The following is a 22,676-nucleotide window of genomic DNA, read 5'->3' as shown; positions in this document are numbered from 1 at the left end:
CTCTGAACACAGGTGAAGAATCCATCCACGACCTCAACATCAAATATGAACCCACAGGGGTAAGAAAATTCAGGGTTCAGGTAGATCCCTGCAGCATGAATGGGACGATGGAGTGTGTTGTTCCATCGTTCATCAATCACTTCCCGTAGGAGGAGTTGTTTCTGAAACCCCTCATCTCCCTTATCATCATAGTAGGCCCGAATGGACTTTTTGGCCCTGCCCATGGCCCCATACAAGTAGCCCATTGCGGACTTGTCACCATCAACTAATCGAAGAACCTTACCAAAGGTTCAGTAACGCTGCACACCTCCTGCACTCCCGCCCAGAAGTTTTCCTGGTATGAAACTAATCTGCATATGGAGCCGTATCACTTTTAAGCTGATGTTAGGAAACATGTCTTAGACTGGAATGATGTCCTGATAATTATATCTCTTCGTAAGTGTGATATGCCATGGTGGCCTCAATTTCTTCCCCTCAAAAGTGGAAGTAGTGGTTGGAGAGAGCACACTTTCATGCTTTGAAGATCTTGATTATAAACATATTAATCATCAACTATCGGATATCATAGAAGTTGGGTAGGGTGTAAATATGTTCCTATTGCCAATTGGGTGAGGGCAAGAGAATCACTTCATTGACAACTAGATGTAAGGAGAGCAAGTTGTGATGTAGAAGGTAATTGTGCTTGTATATGATTCGTAAGAAAAGAATGTGGCTCATTAATGTAAATCCCAAATAGAGTTGAGGAGAGAGCGCACTTGTGTTTGGCCCTATGGAATTGTTGATGAAGTGCAAGACATTGTGGGCATCGTGGAGATGACCAATAATTGACTCATAAATTTTTATGATAACCAAAAGAATCTTTGAAATACCAATGTCAGGTAATCTTTAGAACAAGGCCTCTCTTAGGAGAAAGTTAAATGCCTTTCAAAAGTCCACATAACAACAAAAGACTCACAAATATAGATGATGAGCCTCCTCAATAATGGCACGTAGCATGAAGATGTGGTTAATGGTTTGATACTTTGATTAGAATCTTGCTTGTGCTTTGGCCTTGAGGTGCCTCCTATTGAGTTTATACAATAGTCACAAATGAAGGACTATAGCATAAAATTTGGTGGTGTGCATAGTCATGATGATTTTGTAGTTGTTTGGATTTGAACTATTGCCTGATTTGAAAATCAGGGGGGTAATATGGTGGGACCATGATGGGGGTAACTTGAGCAAACAACATGATTAAACAAATCAACCATGTGGGATCCAAGAGAGTGAATACCATGCTTAAAAACTTGACCTGAAGGCCTTTCTAATGTTCATAATCCCGATGGCTTTCTTGATGTTGTAATGAGAGAATATACAATAAGAGGGGGTATAGGGGACATGGACTATAGATTTCCCAAGGACATCATAATGGGAGGTGCTATGGGAGAACATGGAACAAGGATCTGAATCATGTAGTTGTGTAGTTTTTTTTATGGAAAAGTATGTGATAGAAGGCTTTTGGTGTATGGATGAGGACTTTAGAAAGCTTGCATCTCCTTAAGGGGAGAGATTTGTTGGAGTTCGTGGGACACATCAGCTCTTGATTCAGCGAGTTTGAACTTCCAGGAGGATGCAGGGACATAAATCAAACCACTGAGTTGAGGGAGTTTCAAGGGGAATTATGGCCAGCGAATTTAGGAGAAATTTCATTGAGGGTGGACCAACATTTGTGGAGAATTTGGGGGCTGGAAGTTGCTTTTACTGAGAGAGCCAAACTCACCATTTTAGGGCTTGCGCAGAAGTATTACTGGGCAAAATTTGTGGGGTTGGATTGATCTTATTTGTGTCGGGTTTTGGAAGGAACTTCACTGACATCTTCTGGAGGAAATTTTTAGGGCAATCCTACAATTAATTGAGAAGGAATTGGTGACATATCCAACAGTTTGAATTGTGGGGGATGTAAAAACTGTCAAGGAGGGTGTAGCACCAAATTTGGGTAATTCATGGAGGTCTGAATTAGCCTAAATCATTTGTGGGTTTTGCTGGACTAGCCTCAAGGAGTCTACTCTTAATTTTGCATAATTTTTGGAGGAGTTTTGGTGCGAGAAAACAACAGGATTCTTTAGCAATGAGGAAGGAGGAGTGAGCTTAAAAATTGGGTCCCGGGTGGTCTGTAGAATTTTCCAAAAGTCTTTTTGGGTTCTTCTGGGTTTTTGGCAAGGACCTCAAATCTAATTTTGCAGAATTTTCTAGGCAGATTTGAGGGGTCAAATTAGGGTCTCAACACAACCATTAGTGTAGAATTATTAGGCCAACTCAGTGTTGTCGCACAGATTGTCACGACAACGTTCAGACCGGGGGCTGTCACCCTGATCCCCAATCTCTCCGTTTAAGCCTGTCTCCCGCGGCTAAGGGGGGTAGATCCTACGAGGCAATGGATGACCAACTGGGGACTAGTTGGGTTGGGAGACACGAGGGGAAACAAACACTTAATTGATTTTATTAAGTTAATAGACCAGTGCCTTATGAAATAAATGATTAAACGATCATTTATCAAATGCTGCAGAAATATGAACTCATTAACAATCGTTTACCATCAAATAACTCAAACAAAGGTTAACTTCTGCCAAATGTGAGATAATCAATAAATGCTCAATGGTTCAACAATATTCCAACAATTAAAATTCGAAAGAAAAATAAGTGCTTTAAATAACCACGTAAATTTTAAATGCTAACCAGAGATCGTATTCATATAGCTAATCTTTAAATGATCATTCAAGCATATTTAACCACATGAAAATGATCAAAATTTTAGCCTCAGGAGAAAAAGATATATTGCAAACATGACAAATCCCTGAGCCAAGACTAAAATTGGTAAAATTTTTAAATTAATTTTTTTTTTTTAAATTATTTATTTATTTATTTTTTTTTTTTTTTTTTTTTTCGAATAGAACAAAATTGAGCTAACTAAAGACTAAATAAATGAAACTTAAAATCTAAAATAACACTGAGATCTAAACTAAACTAACTTACATCTATGAAACAAAATATGAATGCTAAATAGAATGAAAACTAAAAAGGAAAGTTTCTAAATCTTTATATATATATATATATTTGTTATATATAATCAAACCAAATAAACAAAATTGGGACTACACTATTGTGAAACAAAAAGAAACAAAATCGATTTTTATTTTATATATTTTTTTATGATTTTTTATTTTATTTTATTATTATTTTTTTTGAAAAGGTTGAAATAAAACAAAATTAAAGTCCTAATCTAAACTAAAGTAAAGTAAACAAAGCTTGAAATTATTAAAATCTAATCTAAATCTAAATTTCAAGTTAAAATTCTCTTATCAAAACCTAAAAGGAATAAATAAAAAAACTAAAATAAAATTGAAAATCTTTGAACTAAAATAAAATTTAATTCTAAAATCTAAAAACACTAACCCTAAGCTAAACTATGATCATAATCTAAATATAACAAAATAAATCTAAAAGGGAAAGAAAAAACAAACTGGACGCTGCTTTTTATTTTTTCATTATATGAAACCAAAACTTAACATAAAATCGTATTTACGTTAAACTAAAAATTGAATTCTGCCTACGCAAAAGACTTACGCATATCAAATCTTCCCTTTAGTTTTGGCTATTGCTTGTACAGGTCAGCGGATGGCGGAAAGAAGGCGAACCTTGAGCAGAGAAACGCAAAGATGGCAGCGTTTTTTGAGTTCTGCTTGCTGCATGAACACAATAAGAAACCCAACGCTTGCCTTGTTGTTTGCGGGTGAGATCCATGGAGGATGCAGGCTACGGAAGAGAGTAGCCACGCAAGGAAATGCTGCGTGAGGGTGCTTTGACGGCAGTGTGGAAGCTTGGGAGCTGGCAGCATTTTGAATTTTGTTCGCTGATGATGTTACACAGGACGGACGAGGGAGAGCAGGGCAGCACGATGGTGATGGCTGCGTATGAAGGAGAGAGAGCCAATAAACGTGGATAGCGGAAAAGATGAGACGCAGGCAGAGAGGGTTTGAATGCTTGCAGTTTGCAGCATAGAATATGCACTGCGTACAGGCAACGTGGAGCTCCAGTAAATGGGCAGTGTAAAAGAAAAAATGGAGCTGTGTAGGGAGGACATAGGGACTGGAGAAGATTGAGTTGTGCGTTGAAAAAATGCTGTGCAATGGCTTCAAGATATGCTTGGTTTTTGGCAGCAATGGCTATGGATGAAGCAGCAATAGGAACTGTGGAACGAAGATGCTGCCTTAAAGGGCTGCGTATAGGCAGTAGAATTACACACAGTTTGGAGGAGACAACACGCAGATGGGGGGCAGCGCTGAATGATGTGACTGCGCAGATTTGCTTAATTTTTTTTTCAAAATGCCCCTGCAACACAAAGAAACTCTGAGAAATAGCAAGAAGCTGATCAAACCCTCGGAAATCTTCAGAAAAAACCCTGCAACCTGTAATGGAACGATACACAGCCATAAAATATATATATATATATATATATATATATATATATATATATATATATATATATATAAACTAAAACCCTACAAACCAGCTACAATTATTTACAACTTTGTGACTCTACAACAGCCAGATTTATCAGTAACTCTCAATAATATTTTCAGAATATCAGATTTACTATGAGATACTTTAGAAATCTCTCATGCAATTCAAAAAAAATAAACTTTAAATGTTAGACCCAGAATCGAAATTGGCTGGGCTCTACAAGAAAATGCTTTGCGGGAGTTGGCTGGTTCAGCCGAGAACTTCCCCAAACGCCCACTGATTTTCTCAATAAGGGTTTCCTGCACAACTCACTTCAACCATCAATAAAGAGGGAAAAAACAGTATTAAATTCCAGATGCAATGGAGATACCTGCCATTATTTCAGAAATTCTATTACCATTCAAACCCTAGTAAGTGAACAAGATACCTGTGTTCAACAATACTCTACATCAAGCTATTACTAATGGCTGAAAATAAAATTATGCAGAAAATAAAACAGCTCACAGCACTTCAGGAGAGTAACACCAGCAAGATTTCAACCCCAAAGTCTTTCTTTATTTGCACCAGAAAAAGTTTACAAGAGAGCTTTCTTCAGCACAAGACTCACAGATCGAATCTTCTCAAATGACCCCTAGCACCCTATTTAAAGGAAAAATTCCCAACGGCTAGTTCGAGTGATCCATGTCAAAATGATCTCGACCGTCGATGAGGATCAAAATATCTTTTAATCTCATTCGTCGAATTTTTAAATGCATTAAAAAATTGAAATTCTGCATTTATTTACTCAAAAATTTGACCTATTATTATTTTATTATTTTGTAAGTTTTTATTTTATTTTATTTTTTAATTATGTTTTAAATTTTAAATTTTATTATTATTTTAAATTTTAAATTATTATTATTATTATATTTTTTTTTTTTTAATTTTAATTTTTTTTTAAATGGACCCTCGAACTTAGCCTTTGGAAAAATCACCTAGGACCTAGGACTTATGAGAGTATTAAAACATTTCTAACCCTTAAGACACTTTACATCATGACTTTTACAATTTTTCATCTCAAGGGGGAAAACCCATTTGACATAGACCCTCATAGACCACCCAGTTTTGCGACACAACTATAATCTAGCAGATCAATGCACTAGGATTCCCCTAAGATTCTAATGACAAAATTCATTCCAGTTTTGGGGTTAGGATGAAGGAAAACTCTGCCGATCATGGATCGGTGAGACAAAAAATCTTCCGGAACGCAGATTATCACTAGAAAATTAGGTCCACCTAGGCAATTTACATACATGACTCAACTCTGCTAAGATTATTTACAATTCACACATGCAGATTGGGTTTACAACATAATATGATCAAGTCGACGATGACTGTCGAATGGCACGGATACATCAATCAAGCACTATCCCTTTTGCGAAGAAAAGGGGGTGTACTGCTATGGGAAGTTGACACGTAGTGGTCAACACGCAGATTTTCTGATAGATAAACTCCAACAGTGGTTGGGCATTGGCATATTGATCACCCGAGGATTGTAGCTTGCCTTGTGCAAGCCCAAGTGCACTCTTTCTATTTCACATTGTACTCTAGCAGTTTATATAATAAAATTGCCCATTTTTGGCGTGTTTGGGAGCATTTATGGGTTGTTGGTGTTTACTGAAAATTTTTATATTGTATTGTCTTGCATGTTTTTGTTATCACTGTAAATTTTTCCGTTAGGAATATTGCAGTGGTATTAGAGCATGATCTTGGCCAACGACGGGGAGGGGCTAGCAAGATCATGGAGGAGTTGATGAGGCAGAGCCAACAATTGGTGAGGCAAAACCAACATATTCTAGAGGGGATGCAATGAATGATACATAACCAACACATACACCAAGCACATACACGCACATCCCAATAATACAACATCCACACATATGGCCAGTTTGATCGTCCCACCATGCCTCATTCCTTGGATGAACAAGAGAAGGAGAAGTATATTTCAGGGGTCTGATCCTCATGTAGAGGTGGGCAGTTAGAGGACGAGACCAAGATGCATTTCTCTTGGTGGAGAGCGAGCTTTAAATGTCAGATGCTCGAGGGGAAGGCTGAGCAGAAGGACTTGCGAGATGGTGAGGGGCACATCGATATACCCAGTGTGGCACAAGAGTCACCATTGTTGGAGACCTCTTTGATAGCATCAGTTGACACCTTGACGGAGAGAGTGGAGCATACACCCATAGAGCCATCTAATGATGTGGTGTTCGTCGTTGATGAGGTGCCATTCGTTGTTGAGGTATCCGTTGATGAGGTGTCTAGGATCGTGTCTGAATTTTTAGGTGATGGCAACCCACAACTGATTAGGGAGGTGTCGAGAGGCACATCCATTAGTGAGGTATTGATGGACATAGAGGCACCCAGAGACACCCAGAGTTGTGACAGAGTTCTCAGACGATAGCTATCTACAACAACATGGAGAGCACCTTGAGGAGTGTGAGCTAGATGAGGATGAGCTACTTGTGGAGGGACAACTTGGGACTCCTGTTGTTCCCATGGTAGAGGAGGAGGAGAAATCATATGTTGGACTAGCCATCGACGAGGAGCAGATAGATGCGCAAGCAACCAACAAAGTTGCAGTACTTCTAGACAATAGCACTCTTCAGGATTATGTAAATGGGGTCCGCAGTATTGTTAGGTTACCTCTGCACGTTGGAGGGAGATTGGCTGGGTTACCTAGACAGGTTGTATATGATGACTGGGCTAGTGAGACGAGGTGACATGAGTTGCGTAGGGCGCAACACTCGCATGATGGACTTGCTACGTACTTGGGGACTCTTGCATTTGATCCCTCTCATGGGGTTGGGTGGCAAGAGGTATTGAGTTGGTACCTGATAAGGCTGACTAGGTTTTTGGATACATCCATGGTTGGGAGCATAGTTCAGCATGGGTCGTGGTTTGCCAGAGGGGCTCGAGGGCTGGATCATCGTGGGACCCAGGTGTGACTACCCACCACTCCATGGATTGGGTTAGTCATGGTATTAGCTGGATGGTGGATTTAGTGATTGGACTCACCCACATTTTCATATTCCCACCAGAGTTTTGGACAACACTCGTGACAAGTCGAGCTGATAGAGGAGCAGGCAAACTCCATGAGTTGTCTTGGCATGTTGGCCGTGTGTGGGGGCATAGGATGATCAATGTACCTTGGCAGGAGGTTGTCAAAGGAGGTGGCATCGAAAGGCCACCAGATAGTTCCTTGTATGGAGAGGAGGATTTCCCATGGATATATGGGGCATAGGGGTCACCGAGGAGCAACACCTTAGGGACACCCCACAGGTACATAGGGAGATTCACATGTTAGATCTCTCAGGGAGGATCAGGAGGGGAGGTCCATTTATGGAAATCATAGTGTATACGGTGATACTAACAGGATGCAGACTAATACTTACTGCCTCTGTTTTAGACCATGGCATCCATAGATTTACAGGGGCATGCAGTAGTGTGCAAGGAAATGTAGAGGGGAATGGAGGTGCATAGTGGTGTGCAGGGTCGCACTGGGGTGTAGCAGGAGCAGTTCACATCGCAGTGCATTTCCTTATAGTGTGATAGACGCATCGATATAGGAGGGATACCAACTGATCCGGGGTGATGTGACAACATGTATCTGGGTCCAGCGGTGCATAAAGATGTGCAACAAGGTGCAGTTGTATGCCAGGGGGCATGAGGATACATGGTTATATGCAACAACATGCAGAGCTGCACTGCAGACCGGGAGAGTGTTGCTAGCAAGGAGACTACTTGGCGAGAGCATTAGGCATACAATTGAGGGGGACAAACCTAGGTTTGAAGAGCGGTTCGGTCACAGGGCCGGTCAGGAGTGTTGACACGGGTTCTCGACCATACCCGCCGGAGCCCAGACATCTCTCACTCATTGGCCTTGCAGGCAGTTGAGGGGACCCTTGTTGTGTCCAATCGAGGCCTACATTGTGGGTAGTAGGACCTGGAAGAATTGCTTGAGACGACTCTATGGGATTCAATGCATTAGGGGCACGATAGGGATTCCTCGGTGGAGGTGTAGGGTCAGTACGCGAGTTGGCAACGACGGGCTAGGAGATGAGATGATCTTTTGCAGGGGTGGTATACTGTTCATCTCTGAGCCCACACTTGGGGAGTTGATCATGGGGGAGACATGTGCCTCTACTTCAGTAGGGCTTGTTGGGATCTTGCATGAGTAAGGGATACCGTGTATAGCTAAGGCAGTTTTCCAGTGGGTATCCAGGCTTTAGACACTGTATTGGCACATTACCGAGGGTGTGGATGGCAGACTTAGTGGTGATGATTAGATGGAGCAGGACAAATCTGCATACACTGTGTCGGTCATGGGTATCAAACATCTGTCTATTAGCAGCATTCAGGGATTAGCTTTATGGCACGTGGGGTTCCCAGTGGACATCGATATTACACAATGGTAGGCAACAAGAATTGGAAGCGATGGGCTTTCAATTTGGCTTTGGGTTCCAGGGACCCATTGGGGTAGTAGACCACCTGTCTCCGAAGGGATCATAGAGATGACAATGACAGGACGACATCTCCCTTGGGAGGTCAAGTTGGGGATCGTTAGGATTATCACTCTGGGCCGAGGAGAGCTTTCCCTGCTATTGTTTCGGCTAGAGACTAGACGAGGATTGGTAGATGATGGCTTTGATGGGATGCCCTGGCAGGATCGTCTTCAACACTATAGAGTTGTCCTTTATTGGGGTTGTGATAGAGGATTACGGGAGTGGATGGATCTGTAGGAGCACGAGGGGGTCGTAGTCATGCCCAGACTAGCGCAACACCTACACGTTGACCTCACTTCGAGATTAGTATGGGGCCATGGAGCTATAGGGCAGAGCAGTTGGGTCACAGACTTAGGAGAGAGGGTTCCCACCAGGGAAGGACATCCAGGTATTCTGTTGGGTCTCAGTTTGGCAACAAGCATGATACCTCTCAAGGACTTCCTGAGATGGGATAACACTTCACATGGGTGGTCTTATGACAAACGGGATGTGCTTGGCCCCCACAGATACTATGCCATCAGGTTCCAGGAGAGGAGGATACAGTATGAGTATTATGGGTAGTTGACCATAGTCAGAGTGGCACAATTTCGACATGGTGGTATCCTTTTGAGATTAGCATGGGACCCTAGTATTATAGGGCTTTGCAGTTCAACCACCTTTAGGGATGAGCTGGTCCCTATAGGGGGAGGTCATACAAATATTCCATTGGGGTTCAGTTCTATGGAGAGTATTTGGTCCCCTAGAGATTCGTTGATGACTCAATGGCACATTTGGGACCCTGGTATTGTTTGCAGTGATAGTTGGGTCAGCAGGGAGAGAGAGCTTGTTTGAATATTCCTTGAGGACAAGCAATTTTGGTAGGTAGGATTGTAATGTCCCCAATTTCGATTTTTCCATCTGAGGAGGTCAATGAAGATTTTGTCGGAGGTGTTAAGCATAGCACAATTTTGAAATTCAAGCATTGGAGGCAATTTTGATATGGAAGGCATGAGGACTTAGGAGAATAGGAGAAATTTCAGCCTTGGTGGAATGTGGGGTCCACCAAGAGAAAGAGGGCCAACTTCTATAAATAATGAAAGGAGGCCTCCATTTGGTATATTTTGACAATCTAACTTTTGAACACAAGTTTTCTTGAGTTGTTTAGCCAAGTAAACCAGTGCTGTTTAGCACAAGGAATTCCCAAGCGGGAATTCCACCTCTACCTTCGGTGAACTTCGAGTGTCACCCTAGGAGAGTATTTCAGAACTTAGTGGGGAGAGATTTGTTGGAGTTCGTGGGACACATTAGCTCTTGCTTCAGCTAGTTCGAACTTCCAGGAGGACGCAGGGACAGAAATCGAACCACTGAGTTGAGGGAGTTTCAAGGGGAATTCTGGCCAGTGAATTTAGGAGAAATTTCATTGAGGGTGGACCAACATTTGTGGAGAATTTTGGGGCTGGAAGTTGCTATTGCTGAGAGAGCCAAACTCACCATTTTAGGGCCTGCACAAAAGTATTACTGGGCAAAATTTGTGGGGTTGGATTCATCTTATTTGTGTTGGGTTTTGGAAGGAATTTCACTCACATCTTCCGGAGGAAATTTGCAGGGAAATCCTACAGCTAATTGAGAAGGAATTGGTGACATATCCAGCAGTTTGAATTTTGGAGGACGCAAAAACTGTCAAGGAGGGCGTAGCACCAAATTTGGGTAATTCCGGGAGATCAGAATTAGCCCAAATCATTTATAGGTTTTGCTGGACTAGCCTCGAGGAGTTTGCTCCAAATTTTGCATAATTTTTGGAGGAGTTTTGGTGCCCCAAAACAACAGGATTCTTTAGCAACGAGTTAGGAGGAGTGAGCTTAAAAATTGGGTCTCGGGTGGTCGGTAGAATTTGCCGAAACCCTTTCTGGGTTTAGGATTCGTTAGCAACGAGTTAGGAGGAGTGAGCTTAAAAATTGGGTCCCGGGTGGTCGGTAGAATTTTCCAAAACCCTTTCTGGTTTTTTGGCAAGGACCTCAAATCTAATTTTGCAGAATTTTCTGGGCAAATTTGAAGGATCAAATCAAGGTCTCAACACTACCAACAATGCAAAATTATTGGGCCAACGTAGATTTTTTAATAGATAAACTCTAGCAGCAGTTGGGCATTAGCATATTGATCACTCGAGGATTGTAGCTTGCCTTGTGCAAGCCCAAGTGCACTCTTTCTATTTCACATTGTACTCCAACAACTTATATAATAAAATTGCCCATTTTCTGTGTGTTTGGGGGCATTTATGGGTTGTTGTTGTTTACTGAAAATTGTTATGTTGTATTGTCTTGCATATTTTTTGTTATCACTGTAAATTTTTCCATTAGGAATATTACACTTTATCATTAATTTGTAAACTAAAGGGAGAGGCCATATGCAACCTAGTTTCATATCAACAGAGCTTTTGGGCAGGAGTGGAGGAGGTGTGTGCCATTAGCGAACCTTTGGTGAAGGTTATTTGATTGGTTGATAGAGACAAACTCACAATGGGCTACTTGTATGAGGCCATGGATAGGGCAATGTAGCCATTCATACCTATTATGAGGATGAGGGGGATGATGGGTTTGAGAAATGACTATTGATATGGAGAGTGATTGATGAGTGATGGAACAACACAATCCATCACCCCATTCATGTTGTAGGGATATACCTCAACCCCACATTTTGTTACTCCTATGGTTTTAGATTTGATGGCGAGGTGATGGATGATTTGTGTTTAGATGATGGTGCCATCTCCACGAGAACGTGTAGAGATTTCTAAAGAAATGGAGGGATATCAGTGTTGCACTAATCGGGAAATAATTGCGATTATATCGTTTAATCGTGATTATTTCAACTAAACAATAAAATCGTGCGTAGTAATCGGATAAAATTTTTTTTGCTCGATTTTTTCAAAAAAATCGCGATTTTTGGGAAAAAATCGTGGGGAAAAATGATTATTATTATTATTATTATTTTTTGAGGAGGAGGAGGTGACCCAAGCTACCCCTGTCACAAGTAGAGGACGTGGTCTACCTCCTGTACCTCCTAATTCTTCAGCGTCTAGAGCACAACAGACTCCATAGTCTGCTGCGGCCTTCCAACTCCACCGACATCTACATCTAGAGGGGCAAAGGAAATCATTAGTATTAGACTTTAGTTATTTGGTTCATTTCATTGTATATGACATTATGACTCATGATATGAGATACATTATTATATTTTTTGTTGATATTTTGAGGTTGAGTTGGGACTCAAGAGTCAGGACTTACTATTCAGGACATGATTCACTGTTATGTGTGATGTTAGCACTAGAAATGATATTAAACATCTTATATATTAGTTCTTTTATCATATTTATGTGTCAATGCATTCATTTTATGTTGTAGATGGTTTAGATATTGAAAAAATTGAAAAAAAATGAATATTTTTGTACCAAACGATTTTTTCCCCGATTATTACCGTTTTTTTCTGATTTTTTCCTCGCGCCGATATTATCCCAATAACGATTAGTGCAACATTGAGGGATATAGGATGGCAGATGGGACATTTGGATTTGACATGGCTATTCACGATAGGAACACCAAAATGATTGGTAAGTCTTATTTTATTTCAAATCTCATTGTCTTTTCGTACATTGTTTCAACTTTCAATGTTTTTTTATGTTTCTCTGAATGCTTTGTATCAAAATCCTTTTGCCGTGGTTTGCTAGATTGAAAACTAGACCAACGGCAATAGTTGATGTCTTTTGTTGCAAATGTCCATATACTAACCATATCAATACAAAAACGCCTACTAATCAAGACTTCATTATGCAAGACATTATGCCACAATATTGGTAAATTCCAAATGAAGTAGAAAAACCATAAGTTAATTGCAACCATCAAGAGGACACGTAAATGTCAATAGTGCGTGGAATGGATGGATTGACTAGAGGTGCAGGTTCTAGTTTGTTGCAGAGCTGCTCCTCAATGCAAGCCAATTCTTACATAGGTTTCCTTTTTTGTACTATAGTTTTTCAGCATTTTCTAGGAGATGCACTTGCACTCCCACATTGTATTCATTGCGCCGAGAGGTGCACATTCTACAACCCAGTGTGAGGGTGATGTGTAATTCCATCCATTCTCAATGTGGAGTCGACACACATCCCTTTTAAAATAAAAATAAAATATTATCTTAAGAAAAACAATCTCGGGTATAATAAAAGCGAAAATGAATAAACTTGTTTAGTGCGTAGGGGTTGTGGTAAAAATATTTCATTCTTACTCGCAGCCATAAATAAAATATTTCAATATCCATGCGAAATAATGTAGTTTTATATTAAATTTAGAGAAAGCTAAAGTAACTAAAAGTAAAAAAATCTTATATTTTCACTTTTGACTATGAGCAAGATATATATATTTTTAAAAATATTTCGAAACATTTAAATAAACTATTTGAATATCTATGCGAACAAATTTATTTCAAGATCTGTTTCATATATATGTATATTTTATTTCAAGATCATCATATATATATATATATATATATATATAGAGAGAGAGAGAGAGAGAGAGAGAGAGAGAGAGAGAGAGAAAAAAATGTTAATGTTGACCATACTAAAATATTTCAATGAGCAAAAATACAAATTATAAAGAGATTTGAATATTAAAATAAATGTATAAATCATAAAGCAATTTAAAATTTGAAAATTTGATTTAGAATTTTGAGTATATTTTTGAATGTACAAATGAATGTATAAACAATAATCAGATTTAAAAATCTGAAAATATTTTTAACGTTCATAAACAGATTTAGGATTTTGAGTATATAAATAGATTTAGAATTCTGAAAATATTTTTGAATGTACAAATGAATTAAAATCATTAAAATTACAATAAATAATAAGTAAACCAGCATAGATCCATCTTAACTCTGTATCTATCAAGCGTTGAGAAGGCTCAAATCTCTTAAGGTGCAAGCCTTTCCTCAAATTTCGTACTAAAAAAGGAGGTTTGCTGCTTGAGAGATTTTACCCCTCGGTGCTGGATAGATCCAGAGTTAAAATGGATCTATGCTGGTACTAGTTGTACTCTTTTGTTCCATTGACCTACTTTTGTGATCACTTTATATTAATAATAAATTTATCATAGTTTATCTTAAGTGTTATAGATGCTTGGAGGACAAGCTATGGTGCAAGGGTACCCAATCTACAAAAACTTTCCATGTGTTGATCCAAACATGTAGCTCGTCTGGATGCAAGTGCAACTGGAGATTTTTGAAAAATACACAGCAGGAAGCACAACAGGTTAAAGTTTCAAATTAATTATTGAATTCATTATAAATTATAATATATTATTTTATGCAATGCCACGCTCCAAATTATGTACTATGATTATTAATTTATAATTTATGACTCTCATACTGGTTTTTTGAAAGATTGTGGGGGAGGCAACTCCTGAAAACACCTGACATGGACAACATCGCATTGCATGGGAGTGATACCATTGCCATATGGAGGGTTGAGATCGAGAGGCTTGTCATGGAATCGATCCCTTATTGGATAAAGGAGGAGGTGGTAGGGGAGAGAGGTAGAGGAGAGAATGTGACTATTGAGTTTGGGAGGAACCAATGCCACCACTTTCAGGGATTCTGACATAGTGAGTTGGTATCAGCAGTAGCATCAGTCCAACGACAGCTCTAGGGCCTTCTTCTTTTAAAGGAAAATCCATTTCTAGAGTCATTACCTTTGCTTGTAAAAGGGGCAGAAAAATCACTAGTTTATATCTTATTCATTGTAGATGACTCATAATGATGAGATACAGTTATTTTTTGTTATTCATATTTTGAGGTTGAGTCAGGAGTTAGGACATGGTTCAATGTTGATGTGCGAAATAGCACTAGAATTCTTATATATTAGTTCTGTTTTCATATTTATGTGACAGTGCATTTATTTGATGTTTTGATTTTGTAGCTTTAGATGTCAGAAAAATTGAAAAAAAAATGATTACTTTTGTATTAATTTAATTCTGCCAATATATTACTATTTGCAATATTTATGATATTTTTCTTCTCAGTTCTGGACCCTTAGAAACTTTTTTGGACATGATGTCAGCAACATTGCTACAAACAGCCCATTTGGCAGACAAGATAGCACACTGTAAACTGAAGTCAATCAGAGCCAAGGCCCCATCTTGTTTGGAATCGTACAGACTTTCCATGGAACTTTGGAAGCCTCTTTTCATCATTAAACATGGACCAAAGATAATTTCTCGATGGTTTTTACAGTTTGCCAAGTCGTCTGCCAGCAGGGAACTGACAAGAAAGATGATGCACATGACTTTGCTTGAAGAATCTTGCTAACCATTATGATCTTACCAGTGAGTTCTAGATCCTGGAAAAACCACCTCTGCAATTTATACTGTAGCTTTCGAAAGCACCAATCCCACATGTTTAGGTACTACTGTTAAATAAACCCGACTTGGATAAAATTCTAGGTACTGCTGTAAAATAAACCCAACTTGGATAAAACACGTGAAATCAAACTCAGATTGAAGACTTACTTTCTGGACCAGCCTTGCTGGAGCTCCAAGCAATGCTTCATCTCCACTTGGGATGGATGAAACAGCAGATCTCCACAATGAGTTTGAGCGAGCAATGGTCAGAGGTGGGGAAGTCTTAGTCCCTTGGCTCTGTTAACATATCAGGATTAATAAAATAGAAACACACTGGAAAGTAGAGTTACCACTACCATGATTAGATGAACACAAGGTTTGTAGGAGAAGAAAACCCTGTCAGGGAAAACTCCACTTCACAAATATAGGCTTTATTGTGTGCCACCATGCTGATTACGAGTATCAAGAGTCTCCCTCTCTCTCTCTCATGCACACACACACACATATGTATGTATATTGCAATTATCTGAAAGACTAACCACCATATTAATTGTGGTCCACCAAGCCACTTTCTAATTACCATGTTTATAAGGAACCGCTAAACCATTTTTGAACTGCTGCATTCATGGAGGACCATTAGAGTCTTTCGTCAAGAAAACTTAATGTCCACAAAGTAAATATTATGCAGTACCCATACTGGTGCATTAATTGCACTAACAGTTTGGAGCTGCGGTGATCTCTTTGTTTGGAGATGCGGAGGGGCATGCAATGCCCCTTAATTCTATTGTTTATATTAATAATTATCATGAGAATAGCTGTGTCTCGCAGGTACTGTATAGATGACAGCTTCTTGACTGGATATCAATTCGTTGTATCTTCACATGTATTAATTATTATTTCTGTCCTTTTGGACGTTATGGGTTTGCCCCTTTTGTTATGAATGCTTGTGTCACTGCCACAAGATATATCACAGAGTTTGGGTTCTCAATCCATGATCTCAGTAGAAAATCCACCACTATTGGAGTAGGCAGTAATGGCAGGAAAGAATTTACTTCATTAGGATTCTTCTGTCTGCTCCATTCTTCTCACCTAGCAGTAGCTTTGCAAGGCTGTCAGTAGACACCACCTTTACATTTTCCCTTTAAGTTTGGGTTTAAATAGTGGTAAGATTGCATTCAAAGGTGTCATCTATCACAATAAAAAGAACACAATGTTAAATAAAAGTGTTTTCTAGTGTTCTTTGTTTATTGATTAAGACTATTGTTTCATGCATTTTATCTAGAATTATTTTTATGTTTATGAGTCAAAGTTGCAAGGTTAATAATTAATCTGTTACTTGTGTTCTTTGCAGTCAAATAGGAATTGGACAATGCCTGTATTGCTTGTCCTTGTGTGAGTGTTTAGATGAGGGGGTGTGCACTGTGTCCATTTGGATTTTAAACCTTTTGTTCATTCTGTCTTAAATTTATCTTGGAAGTGTTGTGGGCATTTCTTTGGTGATTTTGTTTTGTAATCTATGTTTGTATTCAGGTACAAGGGAAATTGGAAGGCGGCCAACTTTATACTCCTTCATATGTTTCTCGTGTTAGGGCCATTGTACGTGGAGCAGCACGAGGAATTATGGTCCCAACCAACTTATCTGCAGTTTGGAGCTCCTTACATCAGTTGCTTCAAGAAATGGACGGAGCAACTGGTGGTTCTACAGAAGGCAATTTTTTCCAGGCCTTACTAAATAGCCTCATTAAAGAAGGGGAAGTTCTTGGTTCACTCCGGTCAGGAATATCTTGGACACCAGCAGTATGTTTTTCTTTGTAGTTCTATTTAGGCATGATGCAAAATGGCTAGTTCATTGAATTACGAGCCTTATTCTAAGAGCATATTTCTAGCTTGCTATGTGGAATAATTCAGTCTATCTTATACCCTGGTCTTTCACCTTTTCAGCTGACACACTTTTAGTTTTTGAATGACAGGTATTTGCTCTTGCACAACGTGAAAGTGTGGAGTCTTTCTTTTCTCAGGTTTGTATTTTGGGACTGTATGCTTTTATGAAAGGTTTTTTCATTTGAGTTGTTTATTAGTGGAGCGGCATGTTGGATTTTTTGAGAATCTTCAATGTGATGCATTGAATGCTAACTTTCAATGCTCAATGTTGGTTTCTAATCTGTTCTATGCAGACTTCTTTGTTTTCCACCTAGTCTCTAGTTTCTATCTGTCTTTTTACTTTAACTGTTGAATCACCATGCCTGAAAAAGACACCGAGCTTTGCTCAGAGGAGGATACATTAACATATCATACTAACTGTAGACCAATGTGCTGACTGGAGATGTACAAGAGAAATAAGCACAGTGAACCCAAGATTAAATAGAATAATGGGTAAGCATTGATACTCATTTGTTATTGTCAACTTATGCTTTTATACAAGAAAAGTGGTAGGATGTGCCTTAAATTGTCAAACAATAAATTTTTATTCATAACCTACTTTTGTTGACTTTGATCAATTTTTAGATCTTCATCTAATTTCTGTTGTCAATGTCTAAATCTTCCAATTATCTTCTCTATACTCCAACATTCCTTCTTGTCCGAGGAATCAAGATAGCTAACATATTACGAACCACACTGAAACAGCTTTAGTCTAAGACTTTGAAAAACAAATATATATGTTGAAATTTCTAAGCCTATCTATTAAAAATTTAATCTGTATTCTTCTGGTTTATTTCTTCTACTTGTTAAATTCGAACAAGTTATTTAAAACATATAAATAACAAAATAAACACAATAAAGTCTCAACATCTACAGATCATCATCTGAAAGAAAACAAACACACAAGTGACACCGTTATTTTTGGACAAATGTCCCCGGAAAAACCCAAAGTTGGAAAACTGGTGCAACTATTCTGAGGGTTTATTATTATGTAGTATTTCCTTGAGTACAACTAGGTGCCAAACTGGCTCAACCGACAGAGAAAAATAGCTGGCAGCAATACCTCTCTATTCGGAAACAGGTATTCATAAAACATGTCCCACGAAACCCTCTCTAGCGACTCTGAAGCACTACGCTGGCCCTTCTGGCCTCTGCATCAGCCCCAAACCTCTCTGCGTCAGCCCTCAAGGTACTGTGCAACCTCTGGGACCCTCTGCGTCACTCCAGCTACTCTCTGCGTGGATGATGCAATGCCTCTGGGCTCTGCGCTGTCTCTGCTGAGCTCTGCATGGCCTACTCTGGCTGTTGCTTCACGCTCTTTGCCTTTGCGCTGGTCTCTCAACACTGTCTCTGCCTCTCTGTCCAGTACTCACTGCTCCTCGCTGCTGATCACTGATTCGACTTTGCTTAGCAACCTCGCTCTAGCAAATCGAATGACGGATCACTCTGGTGTATCTTCTAACTGACCCTCAAGCCTCCTCTTATACTTTTCTCATTGGTCCTTCAATGGCCGATATTACTTCTCTAATCAACGACTAAGATTAGATTTGGCTTGCTCCATGACTTTTGGAACCTTCTAAACCAGTTTTATATTAATACCCATTAATATTTTATTTTTCCTAAGTTTAGACTTAGGAATTCCATTAAAAATATTAATTATTTTAATATCTCCCAAATCGGGTATAATCTATCCAAACCATTTCTGGGTCTTGGAGATCTCATGTGCTTTAGCTTCTCCACTAATTTTCATGGCTAGAGCACATTCGATGCTACCCCAAATTAACACTCCCTCTTAGCGAGTACTGTGCTCTAATAATACTCCACAATGAGCATCACTCTGATTATACGACATTGGTACCTGTGTTGATGCTAGGCCTCCCCGCCCAACATTGTTTGCACTGCTGCCCATGGCCCTGCCACTGCCACCGCTACATTCGTACGACAACTCCCTCTGCATCTGTGCTGCTGCTGGTCCTTTCTCCCAACACTACATCTGCACTGCAACCCCCTCTCATCGTGAAGCATCGCGCTACTGCTAACTGCTACTGCACTGCAACTCAGTTACTGAGAAATAAGTAACTGATCCACCGAAATACTGACATCCCTGCTAGGCTAGAAATGCTCCCGATGCTGAATCTCTCTCTTTCGCTATCAAGTGCTCCCTCTACTGCCTCTACACTACTGCAACAAATCCCTGCCTCACACCGCTAGAAACCTCTCTTTGCTATCCTGCAATGCTGCAACTTCCTCCGTGCCTCTCGCACTGCTGCAGCCTGTTAGCTCTGCGATGTCTGGGACTACTGCACTGTAGCACTCTCTGTTGCTTCATCCACATCCGTTTCTACTGACATCCGCCAGTCCTGCTACTTCTCTCTTCGGGGCTCCCGTAGCAAGGATCTGATCTAAGAGTTTGGGTAACTCAAGGATCCTGCCCCTCATCGCCTGTAGTCTTCCTTACTATAGCTTGATGTATCCCCACCTCTTCTCTAGAGGTACATGAGCACTCATGGCACAATCATCATTCTCCTCGACTTGCTTCTCTGCCTTCGCTGGCGCTGCCTTAGAGTGAGACACCTCTCCCTTGTTCTTCTTCCTCGGACATTGGTTCGCGTAATGACCCAGTTCCCCACAGTGGAAGCACTTGACCTTGGAGAGGTCCTTCTTCCTCTTCTCTGCTTTCCTGCAGATGCCAGAGCTGCATCCTCTTCCAATTCCTTCTTGATCCAGACTCCTCTGCTGCTACTTCCCACCTTGCTCAACCGCTTGATCTCCTCTCGAGGAAGAGCCATCCACAATTCTTCCCAATCTTGAAGATTTGCCCTGCCCAGTATGCTCTGGACAAATGTCTCCCACTCCTCGGAGACTGCGTTAAGTGCGGTCCTTACCATCATCTCTTCATCCGGCGTGGCTCCTATGGAAGTCAGTTGGTCCCGATTCTCCTTAAACCGACCGAGGAAGTGATTTATCTGCTCCCCCTTCTGCATCTAGTATGAACATAGCTGATTCTCAACTTTCAAGTAACATCTTCCTCTTCACGGAAATATGCTGGTACAATGTCTTCAAGATGTCCCACATCTCCTTTGCTGTTTCCTTCTCGGCAATATGTTGGACCACATGATCCTTGACCCCATAAAGGATGATGCATTTTTCCTTGACCATTGCCTCCTTGTACTTCTCATTAGCTATCGGGTCAACTGGGATTGCCATTGTTCTTAAGGCGAAGCCCTTGATGCGATGTCTATCTAGAATGGACAAGATCCTGGCCTTCTAGACCACAAAGTTGGATGCCTCATCCAGCCTGTCCTGATCTTTCAGTCCATTCACGACCATCTCTCTACTCTTCTGTCGACTCCTTCGACTCTCTCTACTTCCCTCTAGAAGTTCTCCTTTCGACTCCTGCTGAGTCTCTCTACTTCTCATCTGGAAGTTCTCTGCTAGACTCCCTCTGAGTCCCGATTTCCCTCCTGGAAATCCCTCTGCCAATCGTCAAATTGCACCTCTTCGATCTTCTGTGCACCTGCAACACTGATCCGGATTCCTTGGCTAGAAATTTGCCTTGGTAGCAACTCACTCTACCTTGGTTTTGCGCTGTTAGGCATTGTTCTGACCATAGTACCCCACCAGCTTCGCTCTCGCAAACTGCCCACAACTTCCTATGCCCTAGCAACTGAAGGACTGAGCCTCTAGGCTCTGCGCAATCCCGACAGTGGCAAAAACAACTCCCTCAGCCCCTACGTTAACCCTCTTGGTCTCTGTGTGGCTCTGCATGAGCCTCTTTTTTCCCTCCTCAGCCTCTGCGCCGACCTCTCTCTGGCCCGCACTGATGACGCAGTCCCTTTGGGTCAACCCTTCCTCTGTCGCTTCTGTAAGGATCAACTTTCTGTCACTCGGGAAAGTTGATTCTACTGCAAATGCTCTGCTTAGCTGACGCCTTCAACTCTCCTGTGATTTGCAACCATGCTCTGATACCATGTTGAAATTTCTAAGTCTATCTCTTAAAAATTTAATTTGTATTCTTCTGGTTTATTTCTTCTACTTGTTAAATTCGAACAAGTTATTTAAAACATATAAATAAGGAAATAAACACAATACAGTCTCAACATCTACAGATCATCTGCTGAAAAAAACAAACACACAAGTGGCACCGTTATTTTAGGACAAATGTCCCCGAAAAAACCCAATGCGGTAAAGTCAGTGCAACTATTCTGAGGGTTTATTATTATGCAGTATTTCCTTGAGTACAACTAGGCGCCAAACTGGCTGACCTGATAGAAAAAATAACTTGCAGCGATACCTCTCTATTCGGAAACAGGTATTCAGAAAACCTGTCCCACAAATCCCTCTCCAGCGACTCTGAAGCATTGCGCTGGCCCTTTTGGCCTCTGCGTCAGCCCTCTAAGGCATTGCGCAGCCTCTGGGACCCTCTAGGTCACTCTAGCTGCTTTCTGCGTGGATGACGCAATCCCTCTGGGCTCTGCGTTGTCTCTGCTGAGCTCTGCGTGGCCTACTCTGGCTGCTACTCTCTCTCTGCGCTGGTCTCTTGACACTATCTGTGCCTCTTTGTTTAGTACTTTGCCTTTGCGCTGGTCTCTCGACACTATCTTTGCCTCTCTGTCTAGTACTCACTGCCTCTCGCTGCTGATCACTAATTTGACTTTGCTTAGCAGCCTCGCTCTAGCAAATTGAATGACTGATCACTCTGGTGTATCTTCTAACTGACCCTCAAACCTCTTCTGATACTTTTCTCGTTGGTCCTTCAACGACCGAGATTAAATCTTTAATGAACGGCTAAGATTAGATTTGGCTTGATCCATGACTTTTGGAACCTTCTAAGTTCTAACCTAATCTTAGACTTATATTAATACCCATTAATATTTTATTTTTCCCAAGTATAGACTTATGAACTCCACTAAAAATATTAATTATTTTAATATCTCCCAAACCGGGTATAATCTGTCCAAACCATTTCCGGGTCTTGGAGATCTCATGTGCTTTAGCCTCTCTACCAATTTTCATGGCTAGAGCACATCCGATGCTACCCCAAATCAACACTCCCTCTTAGTGAGGACTGTGCTCCAGTAATACTTCTCACTAAGCATCACTCTGATTATCGACATCAATACTTGTGCTGATGCTAGGCCTCCCCGCCCAACATCCTTTGCACTGCCGCATGCTGTACTGCTGCCCATGGCCTTGTCACTGCCACTGCTATATTCGTGTTGCTGCAGGTCCATCCTCCCAACACTGCATCTGCACTGCATCCCCCTCTCATCATGCTACATCATGCTATTGCATACTGCACTGCAACTCAGTTACTGAGAAGTAAGTAACTGATCCACCCAACTTCTGACAT

At 40.5% G+C, this 22,676-nt stretch overlaps 1 protein-coding gene across 1 annotated transcript in view; it reads left to right on the top strand.

Annotated features, from left to right (window-relative positions):
• Positions 1–22,676, top strand: part of LOC149189565 (E3 UFM1-protein ligase-like protein) — a 331,641-nt gene that overhangs the window by 92,039 nt on the left and 216,926 nt on the right. Inside the window, exons 3-4 of the mRNA XM_089411846.1 lie at positions 16,934–17,200; positions 17,374–17,421. Of these exons, the coding sequence (XP_089267972.1) occupies positions 16,934–17,200; positions 17,374–17,421 (315 nt within the window). The remainder of the gene's footprint in view (positions 1–16,933; positions 17,201–17,373; positions 17,422–22,676) is intronic.

This window comes from Pinus tabuliformis, chromosome 3_1 (assembly GCF_031772625.1).
Source record: "Pinus tabuliformis cultivar Carrire ecotype Pingquan chromosome 3_1, CPIR1, whole genome shotgun sequence".
In the NCBI taxonomy this organism is placed as follows: Eukaryota; Viridiplantae; Streptophyta; class Pinopsida; order Pinales; family Pinaceae; genus Pinus; species Pinus tabuliformis.
Note: the sequence above shows the minus strand (reverse complement) of the source record. Positions and strands in the feature narration are given on the sequence as shown.